Source organism: Pelophylax lessonae (assembly GCF_965119305.1).
Source record: "Pelophylax lessonae genome assembly, chromosome: 1".
Taxonomy (NCBI): domain Eukaryota; kingdom Metazoa; phylum Chordata; class Amphibia; order Anura; family Ranidae; genus Pelophylax; species Pelophylax lessonae.
Genome location: NC_138768.1, coordinates 203,409,499 through 203,429,382, shown reverse-complemented (window position 1 = coordinate 203,429,382; position 19,884 = coordinate 203,409,499). Strand labels below are relative to the sequence as shown.

Sequence of the window (19,884 nt, the reverse complement as noted above, 5' to 3'; positions counted from 1 at the left end):
ACGTGTGTACGAGGCTTTACACTCCCTTTCAGTCCCAGTGACAATGATCCCCAGGACAAATAGGGAAAGTGACTCTTTCTAGAATGGACACAAACAGCGCAAAAAAAAATAAAAAATTAGGTTTGGATTTAGATACACTTTAACACTTTAACCACTTCTGGACCGGAAAGGTTTTACCCCCTTAATGACCAGGCCATTTCTTGCGATACGGCACTGCGTTATTTTAACTGACAATTGCGTGGTCGTGCGATGCTGTATAAAATATATGTATATTGATTGGTTTGCGCAAAAGTATACAAACTAGGGGAAAGATTTATGTTATTTTTATTTATTGATTAATTTTTTTACTAGTAATGGCAGCGATCTGCGATTTTTAGCAGGACTGCAACATTGTGGCGGACAGATCGGACACCTAACTGACATTTTTGACACTTTTGGGGGGACCAGTGACATTACTATAGTAATCAATGCTAAAAATATGCACTGTTACTGTACTAATGACACTGGCAGGTAGGGGGTTAACACAAGGGGCGATCAAGGGGTTAAATGTGTCCCTAAAAGGTGCTTTCTAACTGTGTGGGGGAGGAGCTTGCTGCATGAACACAGTGATCTGTGTTCCTAAATAAGAGGAACACAGAATCCCTGTGTTTATAACTGACAGAACAGCGGCCTGCCATGTTTACAACAGCAGACCACCGTTCTGTCTCCACAGGCAGCGATCCCGGGTGCCCGCCGGACCCACTGATCAGCTTCCATTGTGGCATATGGGCACGCTAAGCGACGTCCCGTGAAGTGACGTACAGGTATGTCGTTTCATGGGACAGAGCCAACCTGCTGCAGTGAAACTACGACAGCTGGTCGGCAAGCGGTTAAGGCTGGGTTCACACTAGCTGCGGCTACATTTTTGGCTGAATTTGCACCTGAAACGGACCAGAAGACGCACGTGACCTTTCTGCAATTCGGACCGCGGGCACCCCGGAGGTGTGTGAACCCGCTCCATTGAGAGCCGGTCCCACTCTCCTGTTATGCGAATTGGATGCTGGGATAACTGTCAAATACTTATAGAGTACATATAATTACAGGCCACTTTATTATGTACACCTTGCTAGTACCAAGTTGGACCCCCATTTGCCTTCACAACTGCCTTATTTCTTCGTGGTATAAATTCAATAAGGTCTTGGAACCATTCCTGAGAGATTCTTGTCCATATTGACATGATAGGATCACGCAGTTGCTGCAGATTTGTTGGCTGCACATCCATGATACAAATCTCCTGTTACACCACATCCCAAAGGTGCTCTATTGGATTGAGATCTGGTGACTGTGGAGGCCATTGGAGTACAGGGAACTCATTGTCATATTCAAGAAACCAGTAGTGAGATGATTTGATCTTTGTGACATGGTGCATTATCCTGCTGGAAGGAGCCATCAGAAGATGGGTACACTGTAGTCATAAAGGGATGGACATGGTCAGCAACAATACTCAGGTAGGCCATTGCATTTAAAGGATGCTTAGTTAGTACTAAGGGGCCCAAAGTGTGCACAGAAAGTATCCCCCACACCCTTACACCACCACCACAAGCCTGAATCATTGATACAAGACAGGATGGATCCATGCTTTCATGTTGTTTACATCAAATTCTGACCCTACCATCTGAATGCCGCAGCTGAAATCGAGACTCATCAGACCAGGCAATGATTTTCCAATCTTCTATTGAACCTTCTATTGAACCTGTGCAATCTGTAGCCTTAGTTTCCTCTTCTTAGCTGACAGAAGTAGTTTCCGGTGTGGTCTTCTGCTTCTGTAGGCCATCCGCTTTAAGGTTTAAAGTGTTGTACGTTCAGGGATGATATTCTGCATACCTTGCTTGTAACGAGTGGTTATTTGAGTTACTGTTGCCTTTCTATCGTCTCGCCCATTCTCCACTGACATCAACTAGGCATTTTCAGCCAAACAACCCCCACTCACTGGATATTTTCTCTTTTTCAGACCATTCTCTGTAAACCCTAGAAATTATTGTGAAAATCCCAGTAGATCAGCAGTTTCTGAAATACTCAGACCAGCCTGTCTGGCAGCAACAACCATGTCACGTTCAAAGTCACTTAAATCCCCTTTCTTTCCCATTCTGATGCTCGGTTTAAACTTCAGCAAGTCATCTTCACCATGTCTAGATGCCTAAATGCATTGAGTTGCTGCCATGCTGATTAGCAATTTGTGTTACCAAGCGATTGAACAGATGTATCTAATAAAGTGGCCGGTGAGTGTATGTATGTAAAAAGTCTCATACTAAACTCAACAGTCAGCAAGAACTGGCTTTCTACTGTGAGATTCAATGGTAGTGGACTGGCTCACTGCCATACCAAGTTACCAACATATGGCAGACCCTTAGCACAGCAGCTGGGCTTTAAACATAGAGCCAGGACTTATATGTGAGCTTCCATTGTTGACATATTTCTGAAAATGTTAGTGCTTTGGTTGTTATGCTCACCAGTTGACTCAAACAATGACCCAGAAAAGTGTACACGTCATGGAAGAGTCAGAAGTCTTTACCTGCATACTTGCTATACTGAAGTTTGAGGGTCACCAGGACAGCCAGGCAACTAGGATTTTTTAAGACCAGAAGTCAGCAATTGCTATCTAACTATAATTATTAGCTTGCCATTTTCAAATTTTTATTCAGTTTGCCACATTCAAAGTTAAAGCTAGCCAGTAAACTTCAGGACCCCCTTCCTCAAAGCTTGGCTGTAGCCAAACTCTGAGGAAGTAGGTGCACCCCCGAAACATGTCAGCTCTACACCCTCTTTGATGTTGATGCCCATGGCATCTTTGTCTGCACTGCATGGCATTATGTGATTTTTTGTTTTTTTTCTAGTTGCTACTTTTTGAGTATCTACTTTTATCAGTTTTTATATTGAATAAATGTTTTCCGGTAATGCACTAGGTGCATGCGCTTTCTTGTCTGTTTTTTTTTTTGTAGTACCAATTGGATTACCCCGTCTGAGAAGGGCTGCATCCGCATAGAATCTGAAATTACTGCTGTCCTTCCTGCTTTCCACCATAGAGGACCTCATAGCACTGGAAGCACACCACAATGCAATGTGCAATGTTCAAGTGATTTCTTGGGTTGACACACATTGCATTAGGCGGCCCATTAAAAAAAAAAAAAGAAAAATGGGTTTCAATGCATCTGAAAGCTTTGACAAATAGGTGGTGTTTGGTTTGCATTTTAAGGCAGAGCATTTCCCTACACAAGGCATTGTGTGCTGTGCTGTAGTGCTTTTTAGTGCACTTTTAATCGTGCATTGGTATGCCATTCCAAATGAATGGAACCGAAACTCACCAACATACGTATATAAAGTGCATTGCCACACAGTGTGATGACACGCATGTTACCGCAACAGCCTTTTTGCATACACAATAAAATGAACTACATACTTTGTTTTTTCATTCCAGCAAACCACAGCACATAGATGGTTCACATCTTTTTGTTGTGTTGTGCTATAGTAAAGATGCAGTCTTGCTGTATTGTATATGTACATTGGGGTGTCATTCAATCTGAATAGGTCAGCAGCACAGTACACATATACCTAAAAGTTAACATGGATTGTACTGTATTACCACAACTTACTGAAAGGAAAAAGTTGGATTGGAACTTTAGGCCTACAAAGATATGTCGCTCTCAGTCCTGGTCTGGCAGTCTTAAAGGGCTGCTGGGACTGATTAAGTGAATATGGTTATGGACCTTGAATAATTGTTTGTCATATAGGTTGGAGGAAACCTTTATCTAATGTCTCATCAATAAATATGCCAATTTAGGTCACCCAAAAGTACATATACACTGAACAAAATTATAAACGCAACACTTTTGTTTTTGCCCCCATTTTTTCATGAGCTGAACTCAAAGATCTAAGACTTTTTCTATGTACACAAAAGGCCTATTTCTCTCAAATATTGTTCACAAATCTGTGTTAGTGAGCATTTCTACTTTGCCGAGATAATCCATCCACCTCACAGGTGCGGCACATTAAGATGTTGATTAGACAGCATTAATATTGCACAGATGTGCCTTAAGCTGGCTGCAATAAAGGCTACTCTAAAATGTGCAGTTTTACTGTATTGGGGGGGGGGGGGGTCTGAAAACCAGTCAGTATCTGGTGTGACTACCATTCGCCTCACGCAGTGCAACACATCTCCTTCTCATAGAGTTGATCAGGTTGTTGATTGTGGCCTGTGGAATGTTGGTCCACTCCTCTTCAATGGCTGTGTGAAGTTGCTGGATATTGGCAGGACCTGGAACATGATTACATGTCCGGTGAGTATGCTGGCCATGATAGAACTGGGATGTTTTCAGCTTCCAGGAATTGTGTACAGATCCTTGCAACATGGGGCCGTGCATCATCATGCTGCAACATGAGGTGGTGGTCGTGAATGAATAGCACAACAATGGGCCTCAGGATCTCTTCATGGTATCTCTGTGCATTCAAAATGCCATCAACATAATTCCCCTGTGTTTGTTGTCCATAACATACGCCTGCCCAAACCATAACCCACCCCCCCCCCCCACGCCACCATGGGCCACTCGATCCACAATGTTGACATCAGCAAACCACTCACCAGCACGGCGACATGCGCGCTGTCTGCCATTTGCCCTATATAGTGAAAACCGAGGTTCATACGTGAACAGAACACCACTCCAAAATGCCAGACCTCATCGAATGTGAGCATTTGCCCACTCAAATTCACACAACTCGCGGTTGTGAGGCCGCTTGGATGTACTACCAAATTCTCTAGAACGCCTTTGGAGATGGCTTATGGTAGAGAAATTAACATTAATTTCACTGACAACAGCTTTGGTGGACACTCCTGCAGTCAGCCAATTGCACGCTCCCTCAAAACTTGCGACATCTGTGGCATTGTGCTGTGTGATAAAACTGCACATTTTAGAGTGGCTTTTTATTGTGGCCAGCCTAAGGCACACCTGTGCAATAATTATGCTGTCTAATCAGCATCTTGATATGTCACACCTGTGAGGTGGAAGGATTATCTCAGCAAAGAAGAAGTGCTCACTAACACAGATTTAGACAAATTTGTGAACAATATTTGAGAGAAATATAAATAGTCTTAGATCTTTTGAGTTCAGCTCATGAAAAATGAGGGGAAAAACTTTTATATCGTTTGCGTTTATAATTTTGGTTAGTGTATTATGGTATAGAGCTGGAAAGTGGAAGCATGGAAGAGGCACCTGATTGGCTTTCTTGAAGAAAATAACATTGACAGGCAAGATTTTCTGACTTTTCACTTACTCATCTAGAACCTTTCCCTACTGCTAATACTGTCCCGAACAGATGGGTGACCTGTCCCTACACCATCCACACGCTGAAAGCGCATTCAACCCAGGAGCCAGGGTCCTAAAAAGACTCTGCCTGACCAAAGATGGTCACCAGAGTCACATGGGCTGTCAGCAACCAACCAGATTGTTGTCCGAGTGACCCAGGAAACCATAGAGAAACCATGTTCCTCCTGACTTCCTCTCCCTCTGCACTGCTGCTGCGGTTGAGCACCACCTGCATGGAGAAAATAGACTGAATCTGCCTACAAGCTGAGGGCGTCTGCTGGTGCCGGATGCACAGTCAGTCATCTTTTATCTGTGGCCAGGTTAAAGCGGAGTTCCACCCTGGATTTTTTTTTTAATACCCCCGGGACAGTCAGGGCTAGTGCATTCCACAATGGCTAGCCTCTGATCTGTCCCGGGTTGCACTTACCTGTTAGGACAAATACTTACCTTGCAAACGTCTTGTCCAGCACTGCCATCTCAGATGTGGGCAGCTTGAAGCCAGCGAGATCCCCTTCGGCGTCTTCTTCCGCCTTCTTTGGTCCCACGATGCTCTGCGCCGGCCCCGACATCACTTCCGGGTCGCGCGCGTCATCCCTCTACAGCTTCTGGGCATGCCCAGAAGCTGTTTAGAAGGGGATGACGCGCGCGACCCGGGAACTGACGTCGGGGCCGGTGCAGGCGCAATGATTCCTGGGAGCTATGACGTTCAGCTCCCAGGAATCATTGCAGAGCCAGGAAGGGACGACGGGCCGCGGCCGAGGAAGGAGGAAGAAGGAAGTAAGGTAAGTATTTTTTCTTCGCTACGAGGTAAGTAAAAAAAAAAAAATATGCGATTATCCATTTCTTTTTCAGGTGACCCGGAGCGAGAAGATGGAGGTAAGTATAAAAATAGGGTGGAACTCCACTTTAAGTCTACTTGATTGAGCTCCTCTGTACTACTCAGTCTCAATCAGCCTTAGTTAAAAAAAAAAAAAAAAAACTAATCTAAATATCTGCAAAATGTGTTTTTTTAAATAAAGAGTTATTCTTCTTCCTAAGTGAAATAACCAATGCACTTAAGATAGCAACCAGTCAGACATTACTTGCTGAATAATGATTCAAGTTATTATTATTATTATTTTTTTTTTTAATAAGGTGATTTGTCCCTTGATACTTATTACCAGGGCCATCTTTAGTATTGAGTGGACCCTGAGCAAATATTTTCTTGGGCCCTACCAAATGCCCTTATCAACTATTTGTGGGCAGTGCGGGCTCAAGGGGCAGCTTCTTTTTGGCCCAACAACAATGGCTGGGCCCGGGGCAGCTGCCCCTTTTGACGGCCCTGCTTAGTACTATGGCAAGTCAGCTGTGGCAGAGATGCCTAGGCATTACTAATACAAACGGTTTAACAACATTTTGGGGGTTGCTGTGCTTTATGCTAGTGGTGCATAACATGGTTGTGGACTCCACATTGGGGCTCACAGATACATATTTTATTAATATATAATATTTATTTAAATATTGGGCTTTTTTTTTTTTTTACCACTGGCTGCTTGAATAGGAATAGGCAAACATTCTGGCCATTTAAGAGCTCAGTAGTAGCTGTATTTGTGATACTATTTAGTTGAGGGTGAACCTAGTACTTAAAAAGAGAGTTTCATGCATAGTAAGCATTATAAACAAACTTTACACCTACTGACATACTGTACGTTCTGCTCGCAAATTTAATTTAATGTCCAAGTAGAACACTCATGAATAGCCTTGCCTGCACATCTGTCCATGCCAATCACTCTCTGACAATTATGCAGAAAAGGAAATCTTGGTGTTTTTGGTAACTACAAGCTACTGCACAATGTCCCTGTAGTCAAATTATTATATTAAACTGATTCAGTCCTATATATGTCCATCATGTCTGCTGTGCATGGCTTGTATGTAGTAAATCTAATAATATTGTGTGTATTACATTGGTTAGAATTTCTGCCTTTCAGCAGTGGGTCCATTACTTAAAATCCCAACCAGGACCTGCATGGAGTTTGCATGTTCTCCCTGTGGCTTTTTTTCCAGTTTTTTCCCACACTCTAAAGACATGCTGGTAGGTTTACTGGCTTTTGTCTAAACATGCCCTAGTATGTGCATTCATGCATGTGTTATAAGGACCTTAGATTGTAAGCTTCATGATACAGGGAGTTTGAATTGACTGTGCTATGTAAATTCCCAGAGCTATATAAATACCTCCAATAATACAAATAAATATTGTTCTGTGGTTGGAGACATTTAAAAAAAAGTGGGTAAGTGGGTTTCCCTAATAGGGCAGCGCAATGTATTGTAAATGTATGCTCCAGATGAGATTTAATTCTTTACTGATCTAGCCACAGTAAACTGAAATCCGATTGGTTGCTCTACCTTATCTTACATTATTACATAAGCTTTATGAAAACTTGTGCATCCAGAGCACACAGCCGTATCCATTGCATTGGCCACTGCCCAGTACCTGCAAAGCCTCTGCCAATCCCTGGGAAACTCCACATAAATGGGTTTCCAGAAAACAGGAAACTCATAAATTTCTATATATAAATATAAAGTCCATTATATAGATATAAACACTGCAGAGGATGTAAAGAATTTGTTTTGCCAAATATATTGATCCTTTTGCTGGAGCAGTTACAATAGTACAAACAATTTCCCAAACAGGGAATTTCGTTCTTATCCCAAATTATCATGCTCATAGAATACAAGGGCAATATTTGTATGCAATGTTCCACGTGTTGAATTGTTGTATTCAAATGATAATAGCCTAACATAACCAGATGTGGAGCCAACAACAGACAAGCTTTCTCGCTGATATAAACATAATGATACCCATTAGTAATGATTATGGAATTTGATGAAATCAGATGCCATGTGTCTATTAAAGGAAGTATTAACACAGCACTGAAAGTAGGGTGATTGACTGTTAAAATATTAGACATTGCATGCCCTAATAACCACATTTACTAAAAAAAATAAGAAAAACATAATTAATTAAACCACACATTCTACCCACAACAGAAGACCATATCATGAAATGAAGTCCTGCTACTCTTTCTAAGGTATCAGTAATCCACAAATAGCAATATTAGTGGGTAGCTGTACTTTCATAAAAAATATAATTGCAGGTTAGGTGAAAATAAACTGCTGGCATGAGTAAAACAAAGCAGAGTGCACTACACAGAGCAGATAAAATACCCTTTTGTCATTGATATATAAATTGTCGTCACAAAGTAGAAATTTGATTAGAGCATATAACCAGGTAGATTAACCCCCATGTGGTCACAGTATAGATGCGCAAACAACCACTTACAGTAAGTCCCCTACTTACAAATGAGTTCCCTTCTGGGAGCTCGTTTGTAAGTCCAACAAAGATTAACGATTGCAGACAAAGGAGATTGCTGCACTAACATTGCTTGTGTTGGTACTGTGATCTCTCAGTTCTGTCAGAAACTGAGTATGTGTACCCAGCTTTACACAATTGGACATGTAAACACGTTCGCATCTTCAAAAGTTCGCAAGTTGACCGTTCCTATGTAGGGGACTTACTGTACTTAAAAGCCAGTAAAAGGAGAGATAGCTTCCCATGATGGAAATGCTTTAAAGGACACTGAAAAAAACTAGGGTTGAAAATGCCAATACTTGTCCAGAATAGTAAGTACTGAATGGGGACTGAGTTGGCAGCCTAGGAAAAAAGTACTTCCACATCAAAGTCCTCCCTGATGAAGGCCTTTGATGACAGGACAGAGCCTCGAAACATGTAACTGGAGGTAGTTTTCCCTTAGGAAGCCATCACACTCTCTATTCAGTACTATTCTGGACAAGTATTGGCATTTTCACCCCTAGTTTGTTCAGTGTCCTTTAAAGCCTTTCTGTCATTGAATGCTATTTCTCCTTTTACTGGCATATCAGAAGTAATAGTTTATGCACCTGACATCAGAGGTGAGTTGATCTACCTGGTGTTATGTTCTGATTAAGTCGCTACCTTGTAAGTGCAATTTATTTATATATTATTTATTAAAGGGTATTTATTATTAATATTATACAGGATTTATATAGCGCCGACCATTTACACAGCACTTTACAACTTGAGGGTAGACAGTACAATTAAAATGCACTTACACAGTAGGAATCTGCTCTATCCAATGCATTCTGTTTTATTTCACTCTTACTCCCAGTTATATTTGACTTTGGATCTACATAAAGTTTGCAAGGATGAGCAGACAGCCTAAGCAACAGCAAAGCACGTCACACTTGAAGGTTTTAGACATGTATTGCCCTTATAACATAAAATCAAGACCTCAATAGCCCTCATTGATACTCTTGCATAACATAGCCTCCACATTGGGTTTAAAGCCCTCAGGTTGCTTCTCTTATGTGTAGGCCCCACAATGCCCACAAGCTACAGACAAATGGGTGGCATATGAATCAAAGTAGCTATTCTTCCTTATGAGCCAGCCAAGGGAAATCCTACTTGTTTGTCTGCAGACACAGTAAGATCTCTGCACTCAGAAGCTCTAAACACAATATGAAGGCCTCACTGAGTGAAGATAACATTGCATGGCTACATAAATCCCCTATTTGGCTTGTAGTTACACCACATCAGATTCTACCATTGCACAAGGTAAGCCGGCAATCAACATCCACTTTCTAAATACAGGAGGGGTGCTAGCCAGGCTCGCGGCTGCACATGAACAAGTGAAAAAAACGTGTGCATTGACTTGTAGTAACTTACACAGGGCCACACCTCACACTGCACCTTTACACACCGAGACCCCTGCTCTGCTCTTATTTACAATACCTAATGGATGGAAGTCTGACAATAAAAAAATTGTTCCTTTAGGAAATAATTGAAAATGTAAAATTGCAGATCTACCTGTTCTTATAATATTTAAAACCTTCAACACAGCTACGTATGTCCTCCATTTCAAATCCTCAGTTATTTATTTTCTAGCACATTTTTATATAACATTGACCAGACAATGAGCCCCACTGCTCAAAACATTAGAATCACAAAACTGACTGCTTTACGCCAACAGGCAATCAAATTCAATGCCGAATGAGAAAACAAAAATACTTACGGATACACACATCCTTGCTTTCATAAAATCCCGGACAGCACTGAGATTTGCGCCTGTACATAGTTTTTTCTCCTCGTCTATAGGCAGTTCTATAGCTTATTCTGCCATAGAAAAAGAAGCATGCAAAAAATTAACATAGACCACACTTGTGACAGCTAAAATAACAATAAGCTTGCGCTACATACCTAGATATATGAGTATGTATGTATACAAAGCACATTACAGGTACAATTCAGTAATAATGAAAAACATTGCATTGGCCCAGGGGCATAGCCTACCTGTGACCCTGTTTTTTATCCTAAGATTCAATATGTATCCGATGACCATACTCCATAAATCCTTATGGCTCTACCCTTCATTTATAGTATAATCATAAATGTAAGAATGTAAAAAGCAGGCCAAGGGTCCTAGTTCCAAGACCCGCCCTTTGTATTTCTCAGAGAGAGAGGATGCCCAGAAGAGAGTTGCAAGATCCTATAGTCCTACGCAGAAGCACTGAGAAAAAGCTTGCTCAGTACAGCCGGGTTACCCATTTCACCCTTTGGGACATTCATCATCTCTACTTGTCCTGAAAAAAAAGTGATTCAAAATACAACATTGCTTCCAGGTCCCCTGCTAAGCAGCCAGGTCTGATGCATTGTAAACAAAGGAGTTTGGCCTCTTGTCCTGGCGACGTTTAAAGAATGCTTTGTATTTTCTGAATGAATGCAAAGCATTCTCTGATTGGATGATGTGAAAAGTGTGATGTCACCACTCCTCTCCACCTTGTCCAATCAGAGAACGCTTTGCATTCCATCAGAAGATGCAAAGCATTCTCTGAATCACACCATTGCAAGGCTGCCAACCTTATGGGCTCACAATTTAGCAGAACTGGCACTCAGCACAGGACCTGGAAGTAAAGTAAGTGGAGATCACTGGAGTCATGTTGTTTCTTCCATTATTTCGAGCTTCCAGGGGGATCAGCCAGGTATGTTACATTGTATACATAGTTACATCGGTGCAAGCTGGAACAATGCAACTATGCATAAAATATGCCATGCCTGCAATTATTCTTTAAGATTGTCACAGCAATATAGGGTTTATAAATTATTAATCTGAATTACTGGAAACAAACAATACATACCTGTGCCTAGTGCATTTGAACCAGTTTAGTATATCTGTGCAGCTGGTGTAGTAGACTTGGTCAAATGGATGTGCATAGGATTCCTGAACAGTAACAGAGTAGCTGAAAAGACACACAATAGTAATATTACCATGCCAGCTAATATTACCCAAACTGTGATTTATTAGGCTTTTAAACATATTTTACTGAATAATACAATCACTTTTCCAACAAGTAAGTAACTAGAAAAAAAAGTTTTGGGAAGTTTTTGACTTTACAGTAAAAAAGGTCCCCTGATCTAAATCATTCCTTTTGAAATATGGATAATTCTTGAAAACAACACCACAGTTAGAGATATTTAAAATTGTGTTTAGAGAGGACCAGAGAAGTATGCAGAAGGGGAAGATTTGTGGTTAATAAAGGTTAAAAAACAAAAAAGAAGAGTACAGGGAATAAATACACACTATCAATCCAAAAATTATTTTATTAATAAATATGTTGTATTCTTTGCCCATATGTTTCCCCTACCCTTCCCAAAACATGAAATTAAAACAGACAATTATTATATTAAGAAATATGTAAGAAATATTTAGTACAATTGTCTGTTTTAATTGCATCTTTTGGGGAGGGTAGTGAAACATAAGGGGAAAGAGTACTTCATATTTATTACTAAAATACTTTTTGTTCCTGAATAACACACATCTGTCGAACCCACGCTTTTTCTCTAAGTGGCATGAAAACCTTGCTCTTACTGAGGATGACATAGACTGGGATATAATACTAGTGTTTACTCACAAGGCCTCCATATCTACCAGAGCTCAGGAGCATAATTATAATATTTTATCCATATGGTATTGATACCCTTTGGTCCAGCATAACATTTTTGTCTCTATACCAAAAGTCTGCTGGAGGTGCATGAACTCCCCAGCTACTATAATACGTACAGTATCTCACAAAAGTGAGTACACCCCTCACAATTTTGTAAATATTTTATTATATCTTTTCATGTGACAACACTGAGAGCCGGTTCACACTACTGCGTGTGCCGGGTTCGCATGTCATGTCGGAGCGCACTGCTCCGACATGACATGCGATCAGCTGTGCGGTGCGGGTTTAGCCATACAGTTTGTATGGCTAAATTCGCACCGCACCCGCAGCAAAGACGCACAGGAGGCATTTTTGCTGCCGCATCAGGATCGGATCGCACAGCGGTTCACACTTGTGCGATCCGATCCTGTGCGAACTGCACGATCGCACTGCGATATGCGATCAAACTGGGGGTGTCGTTAAGATTACATTGACACCCCCAGCGGATCGCATATGGCAGTGTGAACTGCCGGGGGTGCGTGTGCGATGCGGGAACAGGCTGCGAATTCGCAGCCTTCCCGCATCGCAATAGTGTGAACCGAGCCTGAAGAAATTACACTTTGCTACAATGTAAAGTAGTGAGTATATAGCTTGTATAACAGTGTAAATTTTCTGCCCCTTCAAAATAACTCAACACACAGCCATTGATGTCTAAACTGCTGGCAACAGAAGTGAGTACACCCCTAAAAGAAGATGTCCAAATTGGGCCTAAAGTGTCAATATTTTGTGTGGCCCCCATTATTTTGCAGCACTGCCTTAACCCTCTTGGGCATGGAGTTCACCAGAGCTTCACAGGTGTCACTGGAGTCCTCTTCCACTCCTCCATGACGACATCACAGAGCTGGTGGATGTTAGAGACCTTGTGCTCCATTTGAGGATTACCCACAGATGCTCAGTAGGGTTTAGGTCTGGAGACATGCTTGGCCAGTCCATGACCTTTACCCCCAGCTTCTTTAGAAAGGCAGTGGTCGCCTTGGAGGAGTGTTTTGGGTCGTTATGATGGAATACTGCCCTGTGGCACAGTCTCCGAAGGGAGGGGATCATGCTCTGCTTTAGTATGTCACAGTACATGTTGGCATTCATGGTTCCCTCAATGAACTGTAGCTCCCCAGTGCTGGCAGCACTCATGCAGCCCCAGACCATGACACTCCCACCACCATGCTTGACTGTAGGCAAGACACACTTGTCTTTGTACTCCTCACCTGGTTGCTGCCACACACGCTTTATACCATCTGAACCAAATAAGTTTATCTTGGTTCATCAGACCACAGGACATGATTCCAGTAATCCAAGTCTTAGTCTGCTTGTCTTTAGAAAACTGTTTGCGGGCTTTCTTGTGCATCATCTTTAGATGATGCTTCGTTCTGAGAAGACAGCCATGCAGACCAATTTGATGCAGTGAGTGGCGTATGGTCTAAGCACTGACAGGCTGACCCCTCACCCCCTTCAACCTCTTTAGCAATTCCCGGCAGCACTCATATGTCTATTTCCCAAAGACAACCTGTGGATATGACGCTGAGCACGTGCACTCAACTCCTTTGGTCGACCATGGCGAGGCCTGTTCTGAGTGGAACCTGTTGTGTTAAACCGCTGTATGGTCTTGGCCACCGCGCTGCAGCTTAGTTTCAGGGTCTTGGCAATCTTCTTATAGCCTAGGCCATCTTTATAGAGAGCAACAATTCTTTTTCTAGATCCTCAGAGAGTTCTTTGCCATGAGGTGCCATGTTGAACTTCCAATGACCAGTATGAGAGGGTGAGAGTGATAACACCAAATTTAACACACCTGCTCCCCATTCACACCTGAGACCTTGTAACACTAACGAGTCACATGACACCGGGGAGGGAACACGGCTAATTGGGCCCAATTTGGACATTTCCGCTTAGGGGTATATGAGGGGACAGAAAATTTACACTGTTATACAAGCTGTACACTTACTACTTTACATTGTAGCAAAGTGTAATTTTTTTAATGTTGTCACATGAAAAGGTATAATAAAATATTTTCAAAATGTGAAGGGTGTACTCACTTTTGTGAGATACTGTATATGGGGGACCTGCCCATTAATCACCCTATTCTGGGCCAAAATCCTTCAACTGTATTATAAACAGGTCAGGGAGATGGGAGTCCTATAAGCCAGGGCTCAACAAACCCCAGGTGTCAGGTCGCATTTGCGACTAGGATTAGCCGTCTGGCGCTTGGGCTACTCTTGTCTTGTCTTGTCCCAGATATCCCAAGTCTCCCGCGAGGTGCTGGAATCTCCCGGCTGTCTGTGTCAGCTGTGACAGAACGGAGCTGATGCTTCCTGTATAGTTCCGCCTCCATCCTGTCACAAATGGAGTGATATCAAATGCACTCCATCTGTGAGGAGACCGAGAGATACAGGAAGCATCGGCTCTGCATGCTTCCTCCAGCCCCACTCCTCACACTCTCCGCCAGCATTTCCCACCAGCAGTACCAGCCAGCAGTACCCACAGCAGTACCAGCCAGCAGTGCCAAAAGAAGTACCAGCCAGCAGTACCCACAGCAGTACCTGCCAGCTGTACCAGCCAGCAGTACCCACAGCAGTACCCACAGCAGTACCAGCCAGCAGTACCCACCAGCAGTACCAGCCAGCAGTACCAGTCAGCAGTACCAGTCAGCAGTACCAGCCAGCAGTACCTGCCAGCAGTACCCGCCAGCAGTACCCACCAGCAGTACCAGCCAGCAGTAACCACCAGCAGTACCAGCCAGCAGTATCCGCTAGCAGTACCAGCCAGCAGTCCCCACCAACAGTACCAGCCAGCAGTAACCACCAGCAGTACCTGTCATCAGTAAGTCACATGTGCTAGGGGTGCAACTAGCCCCCAGCACATAATTGTAAATATCCCAACATGTGCAGTGTTTCTGACTCCTACAACCATGACCACTTCAAATCACTGAAGTGGTCATGATGGTTAGAGTGTTCCTTTAATATCTCTCAGAAGAAGTAAACCAAGTACACACGGGTCGAATGCCGGGCAACACCAGCCAGCTCATTAAAAACTGGCCACCATTCGGCCTGTGCGTATGGCTCCTAACTTTTTTATCTGGCTCCTAGATTTCAAGCAAATGTGTCAGGCCCTGCTATAAGCAGAAAAAGAGAGCTTTCTTACACTTTTTAACCACAGTACGTAAAACTGGCATAAACCAGGCACCCCCCCTCTGGTTGACTGGGCTTGTGAGATGGACTCCCTAAGTCACGTGGGACAAATGGTCTCCTGGGAAAATCAGACACTTACAGTATTACATGGACTGTGTGTAATTATTTTAGATATTCCTCAGAATTCGCTTTGCACTTCTCTTAAGAGTTCTTCTCTAAGGCTAGGCTCACATCTATGCGGTTGCGATTGATGTGGTTTTTAGGCACGTTTTGCGGTGTCTTTTAGTTTATAGTTGGTGGTTGTAAAAGTGAAAAAGTGGCAAATGCTTTACTTTAATGTTTTTGTTGAAAAAATAAAGTGACTACTACACTTCTAAGGTATCTACTAAAAATAAAAGTTTGATCTAGGCTTTAAATGTAGATGCTTTTAGGCAGTAGAGTTGACAAAAAAAGGCAAACAAATTAATACTTATGCCTTTTTACACTATACACCTAATTTCTCATAATAATCATAATCAAAGAAAAAAAATCCTATAGAAAGTATGTAAAATAATTTACAAAACATGTACAAATATACTGTATATACTATGAGAAAATGAATAACAGCTTAGTAATGCATTCATTTTGAATACTTGGCGTAGGAAAATTGTTTCCTAGGATGTTTTAAATGCCCTTTATTTTTATAAAGGAATCAAAAGGAGGGCAAAAACAATACAAAAACATGTTATTATATTCCTACCTACACAGACCATATAGCTGCATAATGGTACTAAATACTAACTCAGTAGTAAATGATGCCACTGACAATTAATGTTCAGAGTTTCCTTACATAAAGTGATCATACAAGCAGATGAATAGGTAAGGACATAGAGTAGAAGAAGGACAACTGGTGCCTCCTCAGTGACTCTTCTCACACATGCTTATGTTTACGGACATTTTCACACACATCACCCCCTGAGAAATAGCAGAACAGATGGAAGGCAAGATAATAAATTACCTTTTTTTACCTCCATGATGAAAAACCATCCATATGTAGTGATGGGGGAGAAATACATTATGTAAGAGCTAGCAAAAAAGTTACTACACCCACGCACATGGCCAGATTTTTGCACATTTGCTGGCCATCCTCTGTCATATCACCTCACTGTTATTAGAACTTATAGAAGTTTGGAGTGCTGCATGCAGGGGGTAAATAGCAGCTCAGACGTGTATGGTGAGAAGAGATTAAAGTGGATGGATTAGGCAAGCATGTGAGCAAAATGAGTTTTAAATGTCGTGCATCTTGTGACATGGTGAAAAAGCAGCAATTGATTGGTGAATAAACAATTTACTACTTTAAAATGTACCCCTCATGGTGACCCCAGACCACAAAGAATGACCAGTTTGGATGGTGACTTCTCTGAGGACCCCATTATGTACAGATTTGTGGCTCTCTCTCTCTTTCTGCACACTACTGCCATCAGCACGCTGCCACAGGAGAGCAAGCAAATGTGCTTTTAAAATACTGTATTGGTCCAGGTAGTAAAGCCCTGAATATAGGGGAGCATCGGCCAGTTCAATAGAATTTGGCTGACATTCGGCCCATGTGTACTGTAGCCGGTCCGACAGAAGCAGGCCGTTCATCTGGTATCGAAGGAGCATGACCGAAAAAGGTCTGCCGACCAGCTACTCATCAGCACTCTCAGCCAATGGCTGAGAGTGCTGACCGGAGTGCTCTGGCGGGGGAGCCGTCCCCCTGTCAGGACACAAAAGAAAAGCAGGGGAGATCGCTGTACTAACATTGGATTGTTAGTACAGTGGCTCTGACCTGAGCAGGGTTGAACGAATAAAAACTAGCAGTGTGTACTAGGCTCAAGGATTGAACTGTGTATCTTCCTCTCTCCCACCAACCTAGTATATATATATATATATATATATATATATATATATATATATATATATATATATATATATATATACAGCTGACGTCTAGGTCTGGTTTGGAGTACTCCATTCAACACAGGCTTTTTGAATAAGGTTCTCCTTTGATAATAATAAAAAAAAATCCCCCCCCCCCCCCAAAAAAAAATCACTATTTTAAAGAAGAATTTTATTTGTCTTTATTGAAATGCTGCCATGTTTGTTTCTTATTATATATTAGGTTTGAAAGTAGTGTGTGTCGTGCCAACTTTTATTTTCACTTTCAATTTGCCATTTTTTTTCCTCTGAAATCACCTGCATTAAATAAGTTATTTTTCCTAAACATATCTAAATGGTTCTTTCAGTGAGTTTGCTTTTGCCTTTAACTTGGTTTCAGAAAATATGACCCTTTTATGGGGTGAAAAATTTTGAGTAGCTATAAGCGAACCAGAAGCCTTTTAACTAATTGCACGCTTTCACAAATGTTTCTAAGTTTAGCAATCCTTTACCACAGAACCCATTGCCATTTGCATGTTGGCTTCCTACTGGGCACATTGGTGGCCTAGCATACTCTGGCCCTGCCAACCTCCTGTCTTAGGGATTAAAGCAGTGCACTTGTATGCACACAGGAACATTTTCAGCACACATGAAAACAAACTCAGATGCATGAAAAAACACAGTCCAAAACCTTATTTTTTTATTGAGACTATTAGGGGAGAATAAATACACCTGTCAAGTTTCCCCTGTGGTGATTTAACCTGCCTGTGTTATTAGGACAAGAGGGGTAGAGTTATCACTGGGGGGGGGGGGGGGGGGGAGAGTAATAATAACCTGAATGAGGCTCTAACCCAGGGATCCTCAAACTACGGCCCTCCAGCTGTTGCAGAACTACAGATCCAACGAGGCATTGTAAAACTCTGGCATTCACAGACATGACTAGGCATGATGGGAATTGTAGTTCCTGAACAACTGGAGGGCCATAGTTTGAAGACCCCTGATTAACCTTTCACCATTTTTTGTTGCAGTCTTTGTGCCTGACAGGAAGTGAAGGGAAATATCCCTAGAGGGAACACACAAAGCAAATAAAAACCGAACAAAGGTTATAGGTCACCCCCTGCTTTCCAAATGGAAGAAAAGTGTTAGCCAGAGTTGGCCTTTATTATATTGGTTCATCCATTGGATTCATCCATGACATTACAGTGGGTAGAGTATGATAACATTGCCTTACTGGACAAATGTTATTGTACACAACTGTTGTAATGCATTGCAAGGCGTTTAATAATATCTTTTTTAATCTTTTGAACTGATGGCACCGTTATAGTCATGCCCATATGTAACAACTACATGCAGAGTCCTCTAGGCTGCAATTAGTGCTGGACAATAGTAATGGACAATTGAACCAGACAGAGTTGTGAAACCTGCATTTTTAGGGGTTCTACCACTGATTTTGTGCATAAATACTGTAGATAGTTGTGTAGACAAACATCAAATATATAAAAATGTGCAGTGCAGGACCACCAAGGAAACTATAAACTGTATGGTTTGTAGTAGTATGTCCTGATGAAGTGGTTGCCACGAAATGCTTTGACATAATATTGTATTAGGCCGCTATATTTGCACTTTTTGTGAATTTTATCATGTTTGAAGTGTTTTTTTTTGAACCTCCATTTTATACAATTGATTAAATAAAAACTTTGTAGTCTTATATATTTGTGTGTTGATGTGTCATCTACTGTACTATATATGCTTTCCTGGGTGGCATATTCAAAGTCCTGTATTACATTTGAGATTTACTGTTGGAATAATGCCCTCAGGACATAATATATGGGGCAATTTTGAAATTCCACCTCCTCTTTGCAACGGTTTATTGTATAGACAAACACTTACCTTTCCCAGTGACTGCACACATTAGGATCCTCAAGATTCAGTGACAATGACATTCCAAACCATCGGCAGAGAATTAATGGAAGCAGGCCAGAGCAATGCGATAACTGTACCATTTTTCCAGCATCAAGCAACCTGCTAAAAAAAAAAATGTATTCTCCATTACAAGATAACTATAAAAACATAATACTCGTCCATTCATTGTGATTATATCATAATTCTACTATACAATATTATTGGCATGTTACAGACCTGTGAGAATATAAGAATACTACAGAGTCTACCATCTGGTAATAATGAGGTATGAGGATTCACACACAGCTAAGACCTAAGGGATCTCACACTCTCACTTTAGCACTATATTGCCTTCTGCTGTGAACTCACTTAGTGACTAGACCACACAAATACTGTCACCATATATAAAATGTTACATTTATGACAATGATCACACACATAGCTCAATAAACACAAAACCCAACTCTATCAAGACTTCACGTAAAAATATACTTCCCACCAGCTTTGCTGCACAGTTTACATAGAGAGACCATATTCATAACATTTAAAGGGGTAGAAATATGGAATCTGCCACT

At 41.7% G+C, this 19,884-nt stretch overlaps 1 protein-coding gene across 2 annotated transcripts in view; it reads right to left on the bottom strand.

The window, feature by feature from the left end:
• Positions 1-19,884, bottom strand: part of MEGF10 (multiple EGF like domains 10) — a 202,254-nt gene that overhangs the window by 131,030 nt on the left and 51,340 nt on the right. Inside the window, exons 2-4 of one of the 2 annotated variants that reach the window (XM_082253244.1) lie at positions 19,298-19,432; positions 11,547-11,648; positions 10,424-10,524 (exon numbers count right to left, since the gene is read on the bottom strand). In XM_082253244.1, coding sequence (XP_082109370.1) covers positions 10,424-10,524; positions 11,547-11,648; positions 19,298-19,410 — 316 coding nt within the window. In that variant the 5' untranslated portion in view covers positions 19,411-19,432. The remainder of the gene's footprint in view (positions 1-10,423; positions 10,525-11,546; positions 11,649-19,297; positions 19,433-19,884) is intronic. The other variant, XM_082253243.1, reaches the window with a different exon arrangement.